This window comes from Dicentrarchus labrax, unplaced genomic scaffold (genome assembly GCF_905237075.1).
Source record: "Dicentrarchus labrax unplaced genomic scaffold, dlabrax2021, whole genome shotgun sequence".
Taxonomy (NCBI): Eukaryota; Metazoa; Chordata; class Actinopteri; family Moronidae; genus Dicentrarchus; species Dicentrarchus labrax.
In genome coordinates, this window is record NW_026136703.1 from 12532956 (window position 1) to 12551541 (window position 18586).

The 18586-nt window shown below is 42.7% G+C and overlaps 1 protein-coding gene across 2 annotated transcripts; it reads left to right on the forward strand.

Moving 5' to 3' along the window:
* The first annotated feature begins 3429 nt into the window (after positions 1 to 3429).
* On the forward strand, positions 3430 to 16281 carry prima1 (proline rich membrane anchor 1). Of its 2 annotated transcripts, none has more exons than XM_051382189.1 (4): positions 3430 to 4368; positions 5232 to 5373; positions 7736 to 7862; positions 14075 to 16281. In XM_051382189.1, the coding sequence occupies exons 1-4, from the start codon at positions 4087 to 4089 to the stop codon at positions 14172 to 14174; spliced, it is 651 nt and encodes a 216-aa protein (XP_051238149.1). In that variant the 5' UTR covers positions 3430 to 4086; the 3' UTR covers positions 14175 to 16281. The 2 variants fall into 2 exon arrangements, with proteins under 2 accessions (XP_051238149.1, XP_051238143.1); XM_051382183.1 differs by having other exon boundaries at positions 3432 to 4368; positions 7730 to 7862.
* The last annotated feature ends 2305 nt before the right edge of the window (positions 16282 to 18586 follow it).

Consider the following 18586-nt stretch of genomic DNA (forward strand, 5'->3'; position numbering starts at 1 on the left):
CTCAGTTTGGGGTTGTCTGAGGAGAGCTCTGCAGGTCTATATGTGCTCTGACTGGTCTATCTTTTAAGGCGGTGCATCCCTCTTGTTCTGGAGAGGCAATGGGACCCTATTGTGCTCCTCTCTTCTTCCTCCCTTCACCTCTCTGTTCAGCTGAAAAGGCCAATTAACAATGGGGCTCCCCTCCCCTGGCCTGTCACCCCACTCCTGTGCTTTTGAAGTGAGGGGGAATGAGAAGGAGAAAGAGGAAGCATAGTGGCATCCATAAATCCCACAACGTGCCGCTGTTCTTGTGCCAAGACAGGTGGATGGGATGTTTGCCCATAATTTAGGGGGTTTGAGCTGATTTATGGGATTTTTGCTATATTTACTTAACCACTTAAATCCAGTTTAAGAGGGTCATGGGAGTCCGTCTGCACACGCTATAAATCAACCTAACACAGACAAACAGACATACCAACAAAGGAGTTAAGGTGTCACTGTAACTGCTGCATGTGTGCACTAGAGATATGCACCTAACTTAACAAATCTTTGGTGCACACATGCAAGCTGCACTCAGGAAAGATTGCAGCCAGGAAGTTTGGGTGCTGATGTTTCAAACTACTGAGCCATCATTGCTCACAATGTTTGAACTCTGTAACAGAAGCCCAGCGGAGCTCTAATACAACTGAAATCCAACTCTGTCTCTACTAGCTCCTCGCCAGAAGGTAGTAAGTGGAACATTCTATTGTAAGCACTCTGTTATTTCTTTGTTCAAAAATGTCTTAAATACATATACAAATTCCAGGAAATGGAGAGACTTCATGAAAATTCAAGAGAATTTTATTTGTTTCCTCATCACACCTCACATTAAAATGATACTGATCATTCTCACATCTTCTGGTCTGTGTGAACAGATTACCATATTTTTGCACAATATATCTTTAGACTCCTGAGGACAGTAAGATAGTGTTTGTGTATCTGTATTTGTGTATTGATAACATAGGACGTTGTGTTAGGAAGTGACCTATGTATATCTCTATGAAATTCTACTGGTTAGCTGTGAAAAAGCAATAACTAACAACTGGTAAAAATGGATCTTCCCAGTGTGCTATGGACATAGTAAGGGGTGTGATGAGGAATATGGAGGAAGTGAATCACCTTCACTGTAAACAACAAGGATGTTATCATATCTCGATCTGGATAAAGGACAACATGGACATAGACCATTCTTCATTTGGTTTCCTTGCATATTTGATTATTTTTCCTTTGTAAAATATATGCATAAAAAGGGACAGAAAAGAACTATAAAATAAGTGCCATAAATCCAAACTACAGACAATAGTGCACTTTCCTCACATTCCTTAGAAAAGAGATGTCTGTTTGTTGTTTAAAGTAAAGCCATTTTTAGTGGTGATTCAGTTGTATTGTTATGTAGGCAACACTTTAAATAACAGGAAATAAACTGCTTAATGTATCCATTTGTTCGAATGATTGTAAAATATTTATGTGGAGCGCATTAAAGTCATGTGTTGCCAGAATATCCCACTAGATGGCAATCTACCTCCACTACAACACAGCCAAGCTGGACTGTTAAAACAAATACACAGATAGTAAAGACAAATGCAGTTGAGTTAATTATTCCCTGAAAATTGATATTCCTTAAATGACAGAGGGTTTTACACTCTCTTCTTGTTTGATGCAAGTAATATTTTTGGGCTCTGTTTGTTAGTAGAGGTACTGATTAAGTACATTGATAAGAATAATAACACTGAAAGACCACAGTAATCTTATTAAGAGGTTTCCTTATCTGGGTTTAAAAGGGATGTGATGTATGTTGTGGCAGATTGCTGCTTGTTGGAAAGAGGTGAGGCAGCAGGAAGGAACCAGGAGGATGTAGTGCTTTTCTCTTGTCAGATAATCAATACTGGGACAGACTGTAGGAGAGGATGGATGAGCTGAACCGCTGGGTACACTATATGCCAAATCCAGGCTTGTTGTGTACTTCAAAAACTCTGAAAAATCTCTGCATTGTGCGTGCAAATGCAGTTTAACAGCAGATGTGGATTTTCCACTCTAAAAGTCATCCACAGCTCTTGTGCATGAGCTCACCCCATTACTGTCTGTGAAGAGCTTTTTGATGGGCAAGAGATGTGATAAATGCTCAGCAGCAACAAAAGACTGTAGGGCTAGATGCTGAATCCATTGATCTTAATCCAAAATTGTTGGAATTGTTGGCTTAGATGCTGTTTGTGTTATTTGGAATAAGCAGGCTGTGACACAATTGGCTGTCACTTCTGTTATTTAAACCACAAGCAGTACTTTCAAACACAAGTTATTTGGGCACAACAAATTATTGTGGGTTTATGAAACATTAATAAGCAATGAAACTGACATACATTTGGGCCTCGTATTGGTGTACCAAGGAGAGACGCTGTCCTGCAAAGGCGATCCCTTCGGCTTCCAGCTTTGCCCCAGTTGAAGTGCTTGTAAGCAAGATGATGGATCTTTAACAGTTTAAGGGATTATAGAGCTCCAAGATACAGAAGGGAAAGTATTTAATTGTGCAAGGCTGGAACTAATTATTATTTTGAAAGGCTATAAAAATCAGAAAATTGTGAAATTGTGTGAAATGCCGATCATCATTTCCTAAATCCCAAGTCAACATCTTTAGTTCAAAACCAAAGATATTTAATTTACATTTATAATACTTTTCTTGCAGAATGAAGTTACTAATTAGTTTTCTGTAATCTCTTAATCAATTATTAATTGCTTCAGCTCTAGAATAGTGATCACTAACATTAGGAGTAGCTTTTATAAATGTGGTGATGTAAAATAACAGACACAGTATACAGATCCAAACACTTGTATATTGTCAGATTAAGATGAGCACTGATGTTTTCTTCCCACTGTCAGTTAAATTCTAATGTCACGTTGGCTCTCTGGTACCACGTACATGGCTGTGGGCTGTAGGGTAATTTCATAACTGTGCCTAGTGGAGACCACCAACAACATTATGCAACTCTGCTCTGAAAACACTACCCATTGCATTTCTTTTAACTCTGGCCTACAGCATCACCTATTATATCAACGTGGTGTCAAAGGTAATAGTGCCAAGAAAAGGAAAATGAAGCCTGGAGGTCTTCAAATAAACACCAAATACATATCTTATAAATGTCTTTGTTGTGGAGCATTAGCAGCGAATGCCAGGTTACATCAGTGTTGTTTATCTCAGCCTACTTTGGGACACTGGACCACGGAGTGTTCTAGTAGCAGGCGCACACAGCACATCAAACATGGGTATGGCAATGTTTTCAGTCGGTAGGCGTCTTGCGCTCTCTCTCTCTCTCTCTCTCTCTCTCTCTCTCTCGCTCTCTCTCTCTGCCTCTCTCTCTCTCTCCACTTGACTTTAATTCGGTCTAGTACGCGTCATCCTTACGGACTCGCCTCCACGCTCTGTGGGCTTTATACTTTCTGCCTGGACCACTATAAAAAAAAACACACACACACAAACATAAACAAAACAAACAAATCCCAGCTGACATTAACGACGCCTTCCTAACCACGTCCCCTTCCCCACTGTGTCTTTTTTTTTTTTTTTTTTTAAAGAGGGAGGAGGACTTTTTTGAGGAGCGGAGGGTGAATTTGTTTGAGCACACGCTGTCAGGATTGAGCTGATGTGAGCGCTGCATCAAGTGCGCGGCGGTGATGCTCCGGTATAAAACAGCCCGCTGTATTTTGGCACAGAGGGGGATGCATCAGTTTAACCCTCGGCTCTGCCCTCCGGACTCGCCCATACAGTATTCAGCCTAGATAAGTTGAGGGGATGTGTGAACCTATTGCGAGGAATCCTGCCGCGCCATATTCCTGAGGATCTCTCTCTGTTCGCTTTTTTTTTTTTCTTCAACTTCGATGGCTTGAGTGGCCCATTTGCACTCATGCTCGCAGCCGAGGAGGGATGTAAGGTACGGGCCATCTACCGCCCTCACATTGCACGGAGTACTAGCGGCGTGATTCAGGTCGCTATCTGAGTGCCAATAAGAAAAAAAACTACTTTCGAGATGTGAATTATCGAGATTTGTATACTCATTCCACCGGCTCGCCTGTCCTATGCTATCGACAACGGGATTTCAAGAGGAAAATGATTGTGGCATAAACTATTTCTGGAGACGCTTGTCACAGATATCGCCGCTCAACTGGACAGGGTGGATGGTTATTTCCCAAACTGTTCAAGCCTATGTATACTGCATTCATTTGTTGGAAACGTTGCCTAGTATCTTCGAGAACAGCGCAAGAGGAATGCTGGTCCAAGATCTAATGCCATTTACTTTAAGTTTTTGGCCTTTTTTCTTCGGTCATTGCCTTCTTTCACTGTTTTTACTCTCATGCCAGGTAAGGAGCATGTTCAGGCGCGCCACTTGTCAATTTTACGCATGAGGAGAGGTTACACTAATGTAACTGGAGTTTGATTTACTGATGGACTATGGATAATAACTGGAGAACTGATTAGCTTTTTCAAGCAACTTATTCCCATTAATATTGCATGTGTGTTTACATCAGGGTCACCAGTCCAGGGCAACACCTGTGTTTAGGAAATACTGACAGGCTTGCGTGTGTAGAGTTTCCAGTAAGGCATGAGAAAGGTTTCTATGTATGCACACACACACACACACACACACACACACACACACACACACACACACACACACTCAGCTCTGTAGTGGGAACATGGAGTAGCCAACTGTGTTTTTATGATAACGATATTCAGTTATCCCACCAGGAACCCCGCAGCAGGCATATGTTAGTGATGAGTATTCTAACCTCTGCCCTGTGCTGCTGCCTACAGATAGTGGTGAGCTGTTGTTCACACGCACACAGTGTTGCCAGGGTTCATGTGTAATGTGATCTGCTTGAGTTTCCAAGTCCACCCACGCACACTCCTCGGGGCAGCCTGCTGCCCACTCTGTTGGTGGGTGGTTTCTTACAGGGAGCGGGCTGCAGCCATAGACGTGATACTATTCTGCATGTACTACATACACAGCAGCCCCTTTGACAACAAACAACACTGGAGCTGTGATACGAAAAGAATGCTGAGAGGGTATCCACAGTGCTGCAAACTAAGAGGCTGCTGAGTGTTCAAGCATCTCCATTTGTGCTGCACAGTGTTGTGCTCATGGCACTTCTGAGTAATGCACTAAAGGATGGGTGCCTCAGTCATTTCAATGTCTCTCTTTTTATCTCTCCCTCACCATAAGGGAGAGCTCCAGAGGTCATGCTCACGGACGGTGGCGGAGAAAGTTAGTGAACAATGCCAGCTGGCATGCCACTGTCGAAGATACCCTCCTCTTCCTCCTCCGCCGCCTCCACCACCTCCCCCACGGCTACTGGGCACCACAGGTAAGACTCCCAGCTCACACTCCCAGGTTTCACACCTGTCTCGCTCCAAGTCTGTCTGTCTCACTCTCAGTCTGCTCTCGCCCCACAGTTGGATCTTCATTCCTAGCCAGACGCAGGTGTCAAGCAACTGGCTAGTCAGAGGAAACTGTTTTGAACGTCAAGTGTTTCCTTTTATGCTCAAAAGAAAAATGTGCCATCAGCCCCCCTGAGATTACTGTGTGAGTGTTTGTGCATGGGCGCCGTTTTGCACGTGCGCCTCTGTGCGTGTGATAGAGCCAGCAGGATGTTGACAGCTGAACACAGGACTAATTTATGCCGGGTCTGACCTTGGGGAGTACCCAGCTGCCTGTGAAATCCATGCCTGCTGGGCTGCCAAGCTCAGTGGTTCAGTGGTAGGGTTTCCCCCGGAGGACCCCTGATTAAAACACAGATGAGTTAATTAAATTAGCTTTAATTTGATAGAGATAAGGGGCTAATGAACCAGCCCAGTAATTCCAGCTTCGTTTTGAAGTTGAGCTGCCGGCAATAAGTCTATGTGTGTGTCCGTGCTTTATACAACAAGCACACATACCTCATCCACTGCCTGTTGCGGCAGTTTTCCCCTACATCACTCTCTCTCTCATCCCACTCTGAGATGGTAAATCCACTGACAGATAGGCAAACATATTTCACTGGCCTGCTCGCTGAAAGTTGATATGATTTGTATGTAGTCCCAAGCACCTTAATGAACAGTGCACTGAAATATGGGACAGGCGTTGCTGATGATGCAGCCATTCTGAGCTATTACTGTGGCTCTTTAGAATCACTCACCCTGAGTCCTTAATATTATGAGTGGGGAGGAGTACTTAATCATTAAAGTCCCAACAGACAGGAGTGTAAAGGTTTTAATCAATCAGTTCCAGTGATTTTTCTTTTCTTGACTCGCCATGTGAGCTACGTATGAAACGAGTTACAGACCCTTCTGTTAATGTTGGTCACTGCATAAATGCTGCCGGGACCATCTGACTGTAAGCTAAGGTGGGGGTTGAATGCCCAATTACGGCCAACGCATGAGTGAACGCTGTATCCACAGTGTTCGATGCTTCCATAAACAGCAGTATGTCACCATAAATATGACAAGCAGGCCAATTTGTATTCCTTCAGCTTTACACATAAATGTTTGCAGAGGGTGGAGCCACCATGAATAATTCACTTAAAGGGAGGTTTTTTTTCTCCCAATTTAATCTATACAGGCGCATAATTATCTTGATATTCCTTCAGTAGTCCAATTTACAGAATAGTTAGCGATGCAATTTTGCTTTAAACTGTAGTCTGCAATGAATATGCATAGCTAACATGAAAAACTGGGACAATGACTGAGATCTTATCTTCTAAATGTCTAAAAAAAAAAAAAAGTGGAGAGAAAAATTGGCAACGTTAAGTAAGTCTGTGTGTGCTAAAAATGGTTTTCGAAGTCCTTCAAAGGAGTGTGCTTTATCACAATGAAGTAGATCCTTACCACTGACTGAATTAAATCCTACAGCCGTTGACAAATGCAGGATTAAAATGGAAGTTTGGCTGAGAGGAGCTTTTAAATTCATAGTGACTTATGACGTGCGCTGTACCGGGGAGAGCCGTGCCTTGTTATTTGCTCCATAGAAAAGTGCTGTGTTGGAAAATAGTCTACAGCATTAGTAAGGAGTATTTGTTGCTATGGTGTAAACCCTTCCGCTCATTCATACAAAAATAACTGTTAATGCAAGAGCTACGAGTTTGTTATTGTATATACGGTGCAGTGTATTTTCTCTGCATAAAACTGGAACAAACCGTCATTCATATCAATAGATAGATGGGTATGCACATGACTAAACTGATTTATAGATGGTGGGAGAGCATCAAATGCTGCAGAAAGAGATAAGGAAAGTTCTGCATTACAGACACGAAGTTGCTGATGCACATAATGTTATTCAACATTCCTGGTGAGTGGTCTTACTCCACGGGTCTAATGTGGAAAGAGCAGGAGGTTCCTGCAACAGTAATTGGTGTGGACAAGAGTGCTGGTGTAAGGAAGGCTGACGGGACCTTAAATGATTCATGGTGTCGGGTTGGATATCCTTGAACGTTGAACCTAAGACCTACAGAACAGGCGAGGACACGTCGTCTTCCCAACTCAGAGAGCAGGGAGGAAAATCAGCTCCATGTTGCTCTGTTATTATGTTGTATAATGCAAGACTCGGGTCAGTGATCAGCATAGTAAATCTTTTTTTTTTGATTTTGAACCGATTTTTCTGATTTATTTTGTGAAATGCATTTTATTTATTCTCTTCTTCTGCATCCAAATCTCTCTCCTCCTGTCCCCTCTTCTCTTTTTTCTAAGTGGTAGAGCCCATAGTGCCCTTGTTGCGGCCATGGTGGATGGAGATGGACATTATAGTGCTTGGAACGGTGGGCTGTGCCTCGGTTGTCTTCCTCCTCTCAGCCATCATCATCTGCTACAAGGCCATCAAGAGGTTGGACTGTCACTTTTCTCTCTTCTCTTCGTATTTCAGTCATATATCTCACTCCTGCGTATCTCTGAAATATTTTAAATGATGTCAAATTGAAATAGGAACTGTCAGAGCCAGTCTACTCAGCACATCATGTTATTTGACCCACGGGAATTATCTGCCCTGCCATCGTGTGAGTCATGCAGGAGACTACGATGACCCTGTCGTCATCACCCTGCAGGGTCACACTGAGGTCAGAGGTTAGGTAATGGAATGGGTTGTAAATGTCAACGAGGAAGATCCACTGCACTGAGTCACCCAGAAATATCCCATATTCTAAATTAATTTATTAAGGTGCATGATGACCCAACTTTACAGTACTGCGTCGATTTTAAGTGTCTAAAGCTGCTTAGAATGGCAGCTGGGTTCATGAAAGTAAAAGCAATAGGCGAGCAGAGGAATCCCAAGATGCTGTTGTTGCAGCGGGAACTGTTTTCCCCCCATTTGGCTTATTAGAGAAAAGGCTGCGTGAGGTTTTAGCCTGCAGCACAACCCAGACCCAATTCTCTGTGTGACATTCAGGCAGCACGGTGTCACACATGCACTCTGACATACACGTTAATGTTTGCAGACATTTAACAAGCACACACATCCGCATCGTGCGAAGTGCTGCACATGCACAGAGAGAGGCATGCAGAGGATACTACACCCACCCATCCACACAACATCTTTACATAGACATATCATCTTGGCATATTTACAAACTCTATAAAATATGGCATAAACATTGACTCTTGTGTGAGAACAGCCACACATGTGCATGCTGAATTGGGGAGCTACTGCTATTATTATCATTTATGTGTATTTAAATTGATTTAGTATCATCAGTATATTATATTTATGGAACTGTATTAAGCCTGCATGCCAGATATGGCTTTCCTCAGCAGAACTCTATTTCTCCTTTCTTTAAACAACAAATAGGCAAAGTCAGGCAGCGGAAGTAATGGGTGGTTGGCTCAGGAATTCATTATGGCAATTCTCCAGCCCCCTGTGTAGCCAAGGGGCACCTTTTTTAATGCAGCAGTGGTAGGAAAGTGTTGTTGCAATACGGGCTCTAGCCCCAAAGCCAAGTCATTATTTATGAATTAATTTGCGCAGTCATTCAGTCGCAGGCCACATCTTTTATACATGCAAGCGGGTCGTGTCCTGAAGCTCTGTGGGCTCTAGACTGCAGACTTTGTGCCACGACAAGCTGCCCTCCACTCTGAATGAGAAGGGAAAAATACACAGGTCCAGCCAGACTGCCCTCATTAGACATTCATCAGTCACCAGCCAATAAGAGAGCAGTCCAGGGAAAAACTGATTCCTTTAACATTTGTCATGGATGCTCTAATCATCCATCGTTCCTGAGAGGAAGGGAAAGGAAACTACACAGCGAAAAGGACAGAAAAAATGTTGTCTACCAGAGCGAGCGAAGGCAGTAATTGAGCGTCTTAGTCAATAACAATGTGAGAGAGGGTTTGTCACTGAGAAAAACACAGCCAGTTATATATAGCCCTTCCAGCCCCTCAGTGCTCCGGGCTTTCCCAATGAAAATCAGCTGGCCGAGGGCCAGGGTCTGAGCACCACAGACAGCAGAGGAGCTAGCTCTGCGGGTCCCAGCCCTCCTGGCCTTTTGTTATTTTTTATAATCTTTGTCTGCCAGTCATCTGTCAGAAGCAAAGGGGCTGGAAAGAAAAAAACACTTCCATACAATTCTATTCAGAGTCCACAGCACCAGGGAGGCTGGTGTGTGCAAGCATAGAGAAGAGGATTCAGACGCACGCTGCGTTTCAGTGTTGCTGTGCCATCCAAAGCAAAAGACATGATGCTGCAGTCCGGGCTGTCAGCCATTCAAGGAGCCAAAACAAACAAAACTCAAACCAACTGACTAATGAAGCTTGATGCTTTTCCCAATCACTTACCGCTATGGGAGGCTTGTCCAAAGACAGATAATACATCATAGCTGGTGCCGTCCAAGGGCATTACAGTATACCCAAAATACTCAACCAAGGATACAATAAAAGGAAAATACTTGTCAAGCAAAATGGTTTAAAATCCAACATTTACTAATACATTATTAATCTCCTCTGTTTTATTTTTCAAATTGACTACACCACATCAAAACTGGTGACAGATTTTAACAGTCTGTTTTTTAATGCTTTTTCTTTGAACCATAGCATGTTACTCTAATTTCCAGATGGCTGGAGTAATTGTAAACAGCTCAACACATGTCCCAATTTCGCCATGATCCATTCCCCAAACTTCAAACAGGAAAGTGTGCTGTGATTGCACAGCTTTGATATGAAATATTCATCTAACCTGTGAAGTGTTGTGTTGCCACCTGCCATGTGTCAACAGCATGGCATCTATTATTGAAGGCCTGGGTAGAGGTCGGTTTGGGGCCCCAATGCTCTGCCCTGTGTGGTGGCCCGAAGCGACAGGGTCAGTCTGAGCGGAGATTACATCCTGGGAGAAATAAACAGGGCCGAAGCACCTTCCAGCGGGCTATAGATCACCGATGTCAAACAGTATTTTACAACATGAAAGATAAAATAGTGACCTGTCAAAAATATTCAAAATAAAAATCATTAATGCAGCTGCAGGGACCTTGCATAACGTAAAACGAATATCTTACCCGCTGACTTTTTATTCCAAGTAGAAGAATTCCCGGACTGGCTGTAAACATTGCCGTCTGTCCCTCGGAGAAAACTTTGGTATATCCCAACTCCCCGAGCTGCAGCTACATTAGCCAATCATCTCCCCCGCAGCAGAATGTGTTTCCACCCTGGGGCTGGACAGTTTCCTATTTGAGGCTTTCCCCGGGGTCTCACAGGGACACAGCAAGCAGCATCTGTCCTACATGGCCAGCATGTATCCCCGGTGTCCTAAGCCATATGACCTCTCCCAGCTGACAGAGTCCCACAGGAAGTCTGAGTCATTGCCTCAAGTTTTGTTTACAACTTTGCTGTAACTAGCTCACAGCACCAACCACTAGAATAAACACAATGTGAGATGTTCACAAAAAAGAGAAAAAGAATGATTTATTAGTTATTCATTATCGAATTGAACATAAATATTATAGTCTTATCACTCTGAGACTATAAAATGGCAAAGACCCTGTGAGGCTGTACTTAGGTACAGTGGTGCTTTGAGCTAAATGCTAACATCTACATGCTAATATGCTCACAGTGACAATGCAAAGCAGGTTTAATGTTTACCATGATCACCATCTTAGTTTAGCATGTTAGCATGCAAAAATTTGCTAATCAACATCACTAAACACAAGTACAACAGAGGCTGGGAATGTCTTTAGCATTGCAGGTATTTGGTATTAGACAAACTGCAATGTTGACCTGATGATGGCACTAAATGAAAAGTTAAGATCACCGAAGATATAACAATTGATCCTGAAGGCAAGATGAATGTCTGTATCAAATGTAATGGCAACAGTTGTGGAGACAATATGTCAAACTAATAGAGGAAACGTCATGAATGTCTGTACAAAATTTTATGTTAATTCATGTATCAGTTGTTGATATATTTTAGTCTGGGCCAAAGTGGTGGGCTGACAGACAGATGAAATTGCTACCCATCATGTCGCTTACAGAGGAGGCAGAGTGTTTATTAGATGCCTTTTTTTCAGTGAGTCAAAATCCTTTAAAGACTGGTTAAGATCCTGAAAGTGACTTTGGCGACAGATGAAAGTTTTTCCCTGGTGTATCCTCAAATGGAAAAACAAGTTAAGCTGAGCAGGATTTCTGAGGTGCTCTGATGAACACAGGAGGTGGAGGGGCGGAGGTGGTTCACAGCGCTGAAATGACAGCTGAAAAACAGCCAAGACAGGAACAGTTTTAAAACCTGACAGCAACAAGATGGGTGTTGAACAGGTGTGGCAAAATCAGATTGGCTTAAGTGTGTGGGAGCAACAAAAAAAGACAGCTGACAAATTGAGTTGACAGCAAGGAGAAAATGAGCATGTGCATGAAAAGTACACAAGTAATTGAACATTTACTAGACTGACTCACTGACTGAAATATTAATATCAGTTGGCTATATTATATAGAAATGTCACAAAAGATATCAACATATATGATGAGCTTGTACATTTTAAGTAACAGAAATATACACTTAGACTTTACACCAGTTGTTTTTATTTTTCAGTCTCAGATTGATTGATTCAGAAAATATCTGTTTAAATACACACGGGGGGATGAAATATAACTGACTAATACTGAGAGGCTGTCAAAGGTGTTCAAGGTGACTCAATGGTAAGGTGTTGAGGTCATGGACATAATAATTTTGTAAATTTTGAAGGAGCCGTTAATATTAACAGACACCATGGTCGCCTTCTTTAGAGTCTGCCATGTTGAACCGCCATGTTTCTACAGTAGTCCATGAGGGAAAAACCAGACATTGGCTGTGAATAGGGGCATATTTTTTCATTTTTTGCGACCACCGTAGTTTCATCCTTGGAAGGGGAGGGTGAAGTGATCTGCAAGTATACCACTAGATGCCACTAACTCTTACACATTGGACTAGTGGACACAGCTGGTCAATGTATTTTTGCTGAACAAAAACTGCAGTTCCTCAAACGACCACTTGAGGCTGGCTACAGAAGTGAGTCAATCTCCATAAGGTCCCATTTTAAAATGCCAAACTTTACAGCAGAAATAAACATGTTTACAGCCTGATACAAAAACAAAAATGGTTCTGGTCTTTCAGAAAATACCAAGTTCATGACAACTGTACAGGGGATGAATTTTTATAAAACCCACAGATTTAAATCATATTAAGGCTTAAAGTTATACATAATTAAGTGCATGGCCTCTTTAACTGACAGGTGGGTGCCATCACAGGGGGCTGTTTTCAGTAATTAGGCTCCATTCAACCTGCCATAGCTCCACGTATATATGCCAATTTTTTGGATTAGCCGGGAGCCAGTGGAGTCAGGACTGCCAAGATGGCGACGACCAGAGCCAACCACGCTGAACTTCACGACATCTCTTCAGAAACCTATGGGCAACATCACAGAGACTACGTCCATTATTAATTATACAGTCTATTGTTAGTGAACTAACTCTGACATTGAAACATCTACCAAAAGTTAGCTAACATACACAACTGATCATACCAGACTGGAAAAGGCTGTAAGCAGCTGTGAGCAACATTTATGTAACGTTTTATTGTTTATGAGTTACATTTTTTGTTTGTAATAAGAATATTGTGGTATTTCTTCTTTTCAAAAGTTACATTGCCTCTTTAAAAAGGTAATTAAAATGTTTATCCTCACCTATGACTCAAAACAAAACATTATGAACATACCAAACGTAGTTTTTTTTTTTGCAGGACTTTTGAGTTTGATTGCATTATGTCATGTACATATGATCAATTCACCCTGTAAGGATTCCCCCTCTGCAAGGGAAACAGATTGTGCTGGACTGGACTGGGAATGACTGTTCGTCAAAGTTGGACTGACCAGCCAGGGCTTTCAGAGGGGAGCGACACTGAGTTAAGATGTCGCTCAAGGGTCCTCTGTGGCAGTGAAGGCACTGTACAGTGTTGAGTGGGACAATGACTGTACTAACTGTATTCAGGTCTGTCTCTGAGTTACATAAGCCCAAGCAGGGGAGAGCAGCTGAGGGGGTCGGTGCAGAAGCCACAGTACACTGGACAAATATAATAACCACAAAGGCACAGAGGAGTGCATGAAAAGGGCTGTATTGAATGATACTGCTCTTCACAGGCCAGTAGCAGCAAGGGGATCATGTGTTGCAGCTTATTTTGCACCAGAATGTACTTCTAGAAATGACTGAGTATTACCGTGCAACCAGTGTTGAGGGGGAATTTCACAGGAGGTTATGTATCGATGTTATTCCCAAGTTGTTTTGACAGCCACACACATACTCATTACTTAGAGGGAAGATTGCATCCACCAGTCAGAGAAGGTAATTGCCTTATCCCCTGTGTTGCAATGTATCTTTGCCTCCTGTCTCCTTGCCAAAGTGACCTTTGAACATTGAGCTTATTAGAAAGGATCGCTGAGACCAGCGTATCCACCCAGAGCAGCCCGTGAAATCAAATCAGCCTAAAGGTTAACAGTCTAGAAACTCTGTTTAATGACATGGCCTTTAGCTAACGTCACATCTCTCTTGTCAAGGAATTTGTCCTCACTTTATGAAAATGTTTATTCACAGGAAACCACTACGAAAAGAAGAGAACGGGACAAGTCGTGGGGAATATGCCATGAGCATCCGTAACAAGAAGGCCATGGGTACGAACAACACTGTGGTATAGACTGTCTCCTGGTAGACACAGGAAGTGACATCACAATTACCGTCTCACCCCCCCCACCCACCCACCCACCCCAAATACAACAACAATCCCCATTCACCCAGAATGCAACTGGGTTTTACCCAAGATTTTCGAATAGGTAAATCTTTCCTCTTTGCTTGGCATGTTGCCCGGACTGAAGACACCATTCAGCTCCAGAGGAGCTGTAAAAGATGGAAGGGAAAAAAATCAAGGCAGAAAGGACGGAGAGAAAAATCCACAAACCCCCATGGTGTTGAAAGTGGCACAGCAGGCTGAACATTAGGCTCTTAGTAACAGCAAGTGTTGCTGACAGGCTGGTTGGCTGCTGGCTGGAGAGGGACTGTCTGCCAGTCTGCGGCAGATCCAGACCTCACACACTGTTGACATCTGCAATGGAACAACAGACAATACAGCAGCCCTGCAGTCCCATGGGTGGCCAGACAGGACAGCCCCATCACACACAATAAATAACGTGCATGCAGTTTTTACAGAGAATGCAACATTTTTTTATATTCTAATTACACACTGTCCATCTTTTGTTCTCCATTTTTGAGACAGATGCTTTGTGAGAGGCATGATGTTACTGTCGGTCCTGGCTCTGAGATGTGGATTCATCTGACTATGCAATTTAAAGAAATCCATATAAAAAAAAGAGGAGGAGAGCAACAACATCAACAGGGGACTGGTTATTTTACCATGCCAAAAATGCCACCGAAGACCTAGGCTCAATGTAATATACTTCAGTCATTCATCAATTTATTTCCTCTATTTATTTACTTATCTATCTTTGAATTTATTTTTCTACTTAAAAGAAAAAAAACTGTCTTGTAAGTTACTCACATCTTTACAACTCTTGAACATCTTGATGAATTCATTTTATTTCTTGATAGCTCTGTTTTTTAAGTGAATCATTTATAAACCATATAATTCATTTGTGATGCTCCAATGCTTTAAGCCTGCTGTCAGTTTGTTGAGACACTGATGCAGAAAACACGCTTCACTGCAAAGAGTTTTGGTATCAGTTGTTTTGTCTCTGGATGTTTGATATGCTTTTCTCTGTTTCCCTGAGACTTTGGCTAAAAATCCAGGGGTCTCTATGATGTGCTATGTGAATGTGTGTTTTCCAAACATTATTTCTGTGCTGCATCATATGCCAGCCCCCATTTTAGATTTGTTAATTCATTGCCCACGCCACCCTAAAGTTAAACCTGATATTACAAGTAATTTGGTTAAATCTTGTTGTTTCAGAGTCTTGGGGTCAGCTAGATGCCTTCAGCCGTGTTTTGTTTGGGTTTGACAATCTTCATTTTTCTATCTGTCATGACGGGCTTAGCCCATCGCTATAGAAACAGGGGACATGAGCCCAGGGCTGACCTTGTGACTGGTGAGAGACAGGAGACTTAGCCAATAGCCAGAGATCAGGTTGCACAGAGGATGGCCTCAGTAGGGATGTGTGTGACTCAGTGCTGTCACAGGCATCCTCCACATCCCCACTGGAAAAACATAACTGAGCTGAACTGGAGCATCACTCAACGCTGCTCTGCTCTGCTGCTTTTTTTTTTTTTTTACATTAAATCTGCGTGTGTCTGTGCGTGCATGTGTGTGAGTGTGTGTTTGTCTGTCTGTCTGTGAGTGTGCATGCAGATGAGTGTACTCAGTGAGAGTGGGCTGTACTCTGTGGCTGTCAGTTAAGTATAGATATTGGCTAAACTGTGGAAATTTGGAAAAACACATGCTTGCATCAAAACATGCACAGGTTATTAGCTTAACAGTATACCCCACCATGTACTTATATGAGAGAACTGATGGATGCATGAATGTAAATATTGATATTTAAATATCTGCCTTCTGGACTGTTAATTAATGTACAGTGTAACAGAACATATGTTTATACATAGTAAAACAATGTGCTACCATTTAGAATTATGTCAATGTTGTCATGTTGATGGAGCAAGCCATTAATGTATATATGGCAATCAATAGTACATACACAATTTATGCATTATACCAAACAGATAGAAAGATGTGCATAAGTTGATTTCATTGCTGAGTTTTTCAGTTGTAAATAAAACTGTACATAACAACAGAACCACAGTCTATTGTGTTTAAAGAGATATATGTGCAGAAATCTGTTGTTACACTATGGCAGACAAACACAAAGGCAATGAAAATGAGACTATTATATTTAGCCTGTGCCCATCCTGTCTGCACTGTGCTGTGTTGTGCCGTCCGTGTCTTAGGCAGAGCTGTGCCGGCCGTGTCTCCTGGGCCCCCTGCCGTGGAGGACATGTTCTCAGTCTGTCTCACACAGTGCATATTTAATGAACTGCGATTATCAAGCACATTCAACTCCACGGGGCTTAATGACGCAAGACAGAAAACTTATAGATTACATATTGTGCTGGCTCTGGGCTCATCAATAATAATGTGACAAAAGAAATCATGGATGTGTGTGAGGGATTTCTACTGCTGAAGCAAGAACACAAGTTGCTATAACAAAATTAGGATTCTTTTGTTGGAAACTAAAAGGAGATAATTCACCCTTGTGAAAGAGGTTACATTCTTACATTAAATCATGTAGACATTTCTTTCTTAATTTGCACGTTATACATTAACTGTAGTTAATGATGTGAAAGAAACAAGGGGGACAAACCTGTACTATACAGGCTGATGCAGAGGTGCACTGAAGAGGAATGTCAATGAATTACAACGTGAATGAGGGACCATAGAGTACTTTGCCTTCCCTGCTTTAGATGTGCCACTTGATGGTAATGCCAATGGACACTCTGAGCAATTTAAACATTCATGCATTGTCCAGCCAGGGCGCTGTGGATTTCACTGTAATAAAAGCAATGTGACAGCAGTAGGCGAGGGGACCAGAGATTGTCACTGTCTCAACAAGCTTTACGAGGCTCTCAGGAGGTATTTCCATAAAGCAAAAGGATGCTGGTACACAGACTCTTCAACATTTGGGGTTTTGAAATTTGAAATTGTTTTTGTGCAAAACTACTGGATATTTTTTGATATGCTGCAGCCTGTGTGAGACTACCTCTCTCAACTCTCTATTTAATCAAGGAATGTCACCAATGCACGCACCTGGTGATGCACCGTGCGGGCGCATGACTACAATATGTGTGTGTGTGTGTGTGTGTGTGTGTGTGTGTGTGTGTGTGTGTGTGTGTGTGTGTGTGTGTGTGTGTGTGTATGGGAGCGTGCAGTCCTTTCAAAGCTGACCTTCACAATCTTTGAGGACCCACTCACACCCTCTCTGCCTGAGAGGCCTTTGGTCAGCGTTAATTACCCACAGTACCTCCAGCTGCCTGCTCATCAGGTCAGCGCTCCCATATGGTCCTCCAGGAGGCAGCAGGCAGGCAGGCAGGCAGGCAGGCAGGCAGGGGCGGGGAAAGTGCTGGATACCTGTGGGACACTGATTATATAAGCTGCTGCTAATGAGAGAGGTTCTTTCGAAAAGGGCTGCGAGTTCAAACGATCACAACGGTGGCAGTGGCTGACAGATGCAACCCCAGAGCAAGGGGGACTTGATTAAACACACATACACACACACACGCACACCTATGCTCATGCTGGGACACATGCACACACACACCTGCATCCATCATCACTTTAGCACACACTAACACACAGACGAACACAGCAGGAGAGGGGCTCTTTGATGAGCCAAGACTAGAGGTTGATGAGAAGGGGCACTGCAGCCTGATTCAGCTAGCTTGGGGTCACCGGGGAGTGTGTGTGTGTGTGTGTGTGTCTGTGTGTCTGTGTGAGTGTGTGCGTTCATTAGTCACATTGTGTGATATCATTATACTAGTGACTCATTTGGCACACACCTCTCAACATGTGTCCTCTTATACTTGCAGCAACTAAAAAGCAAAAAATTTTAAAAATACATGCAAATCAAATTTTGGCTTATTTTTGTCCAATAAACCAATTTTTTCTTGCAGAATACATTTATATAATCAGATCTATTTCATCTTAAGGCTTGATAATGAAATCCTTGCAGCAGTGAAGATCAAAACAAAGATTAATGTGCTGTTCGGCTTTCTAGCCCTGCTGTCATGTCATCTGTTATTCTCAGACAAGAGCTTCGTGGTAATGCGGTTAGACCTCACAACAATGCTTAATCACAACAAACCACATTAGGCCAAAGGTAATTGTGTTTGCTTGGTATATGCGTGGTCCAATCTGTTTCGGTGCTGCCAATGAAGAGGGGGATGGAGAAGTAAGGAGGGTGCTTTCCACTTTGGGGCGGGGAGGGGGAGCACAACCAAAATAGTCTTGTTTACCTCCAATGTCTGGCTCCACCTTATCGAGTTACAAAGCTGCTGCTGCAACTCAGATTGGCCTTCTGATCGATCTGAGCTCTGATGGCGAGAGGC

Bases quoted from the DNA above. Each gene is read 5' to 3' on its own strand.
- prima1 (XM_051382183.1), top strand. From the start codon at position 4,087: ATGCTATCGACAACGGGATTTCAAGAGGAAAATGATTGTGGCATAAAC. The intron at 4,369-5,231 runs GTAAGGAGCATG...CCTCACCATAAG, and splicing joins TGTTTTTACTCTCATGCCAG to GGAGAGCTCCAGAGGTCATG. The intron at 7,863-14,074 runs GTTGGACTGTCA...GTTTATTCACAG, and splicing joins TGCTACAAGGCCATCAAGAG to GAAACCACTACGAAAAGAAG.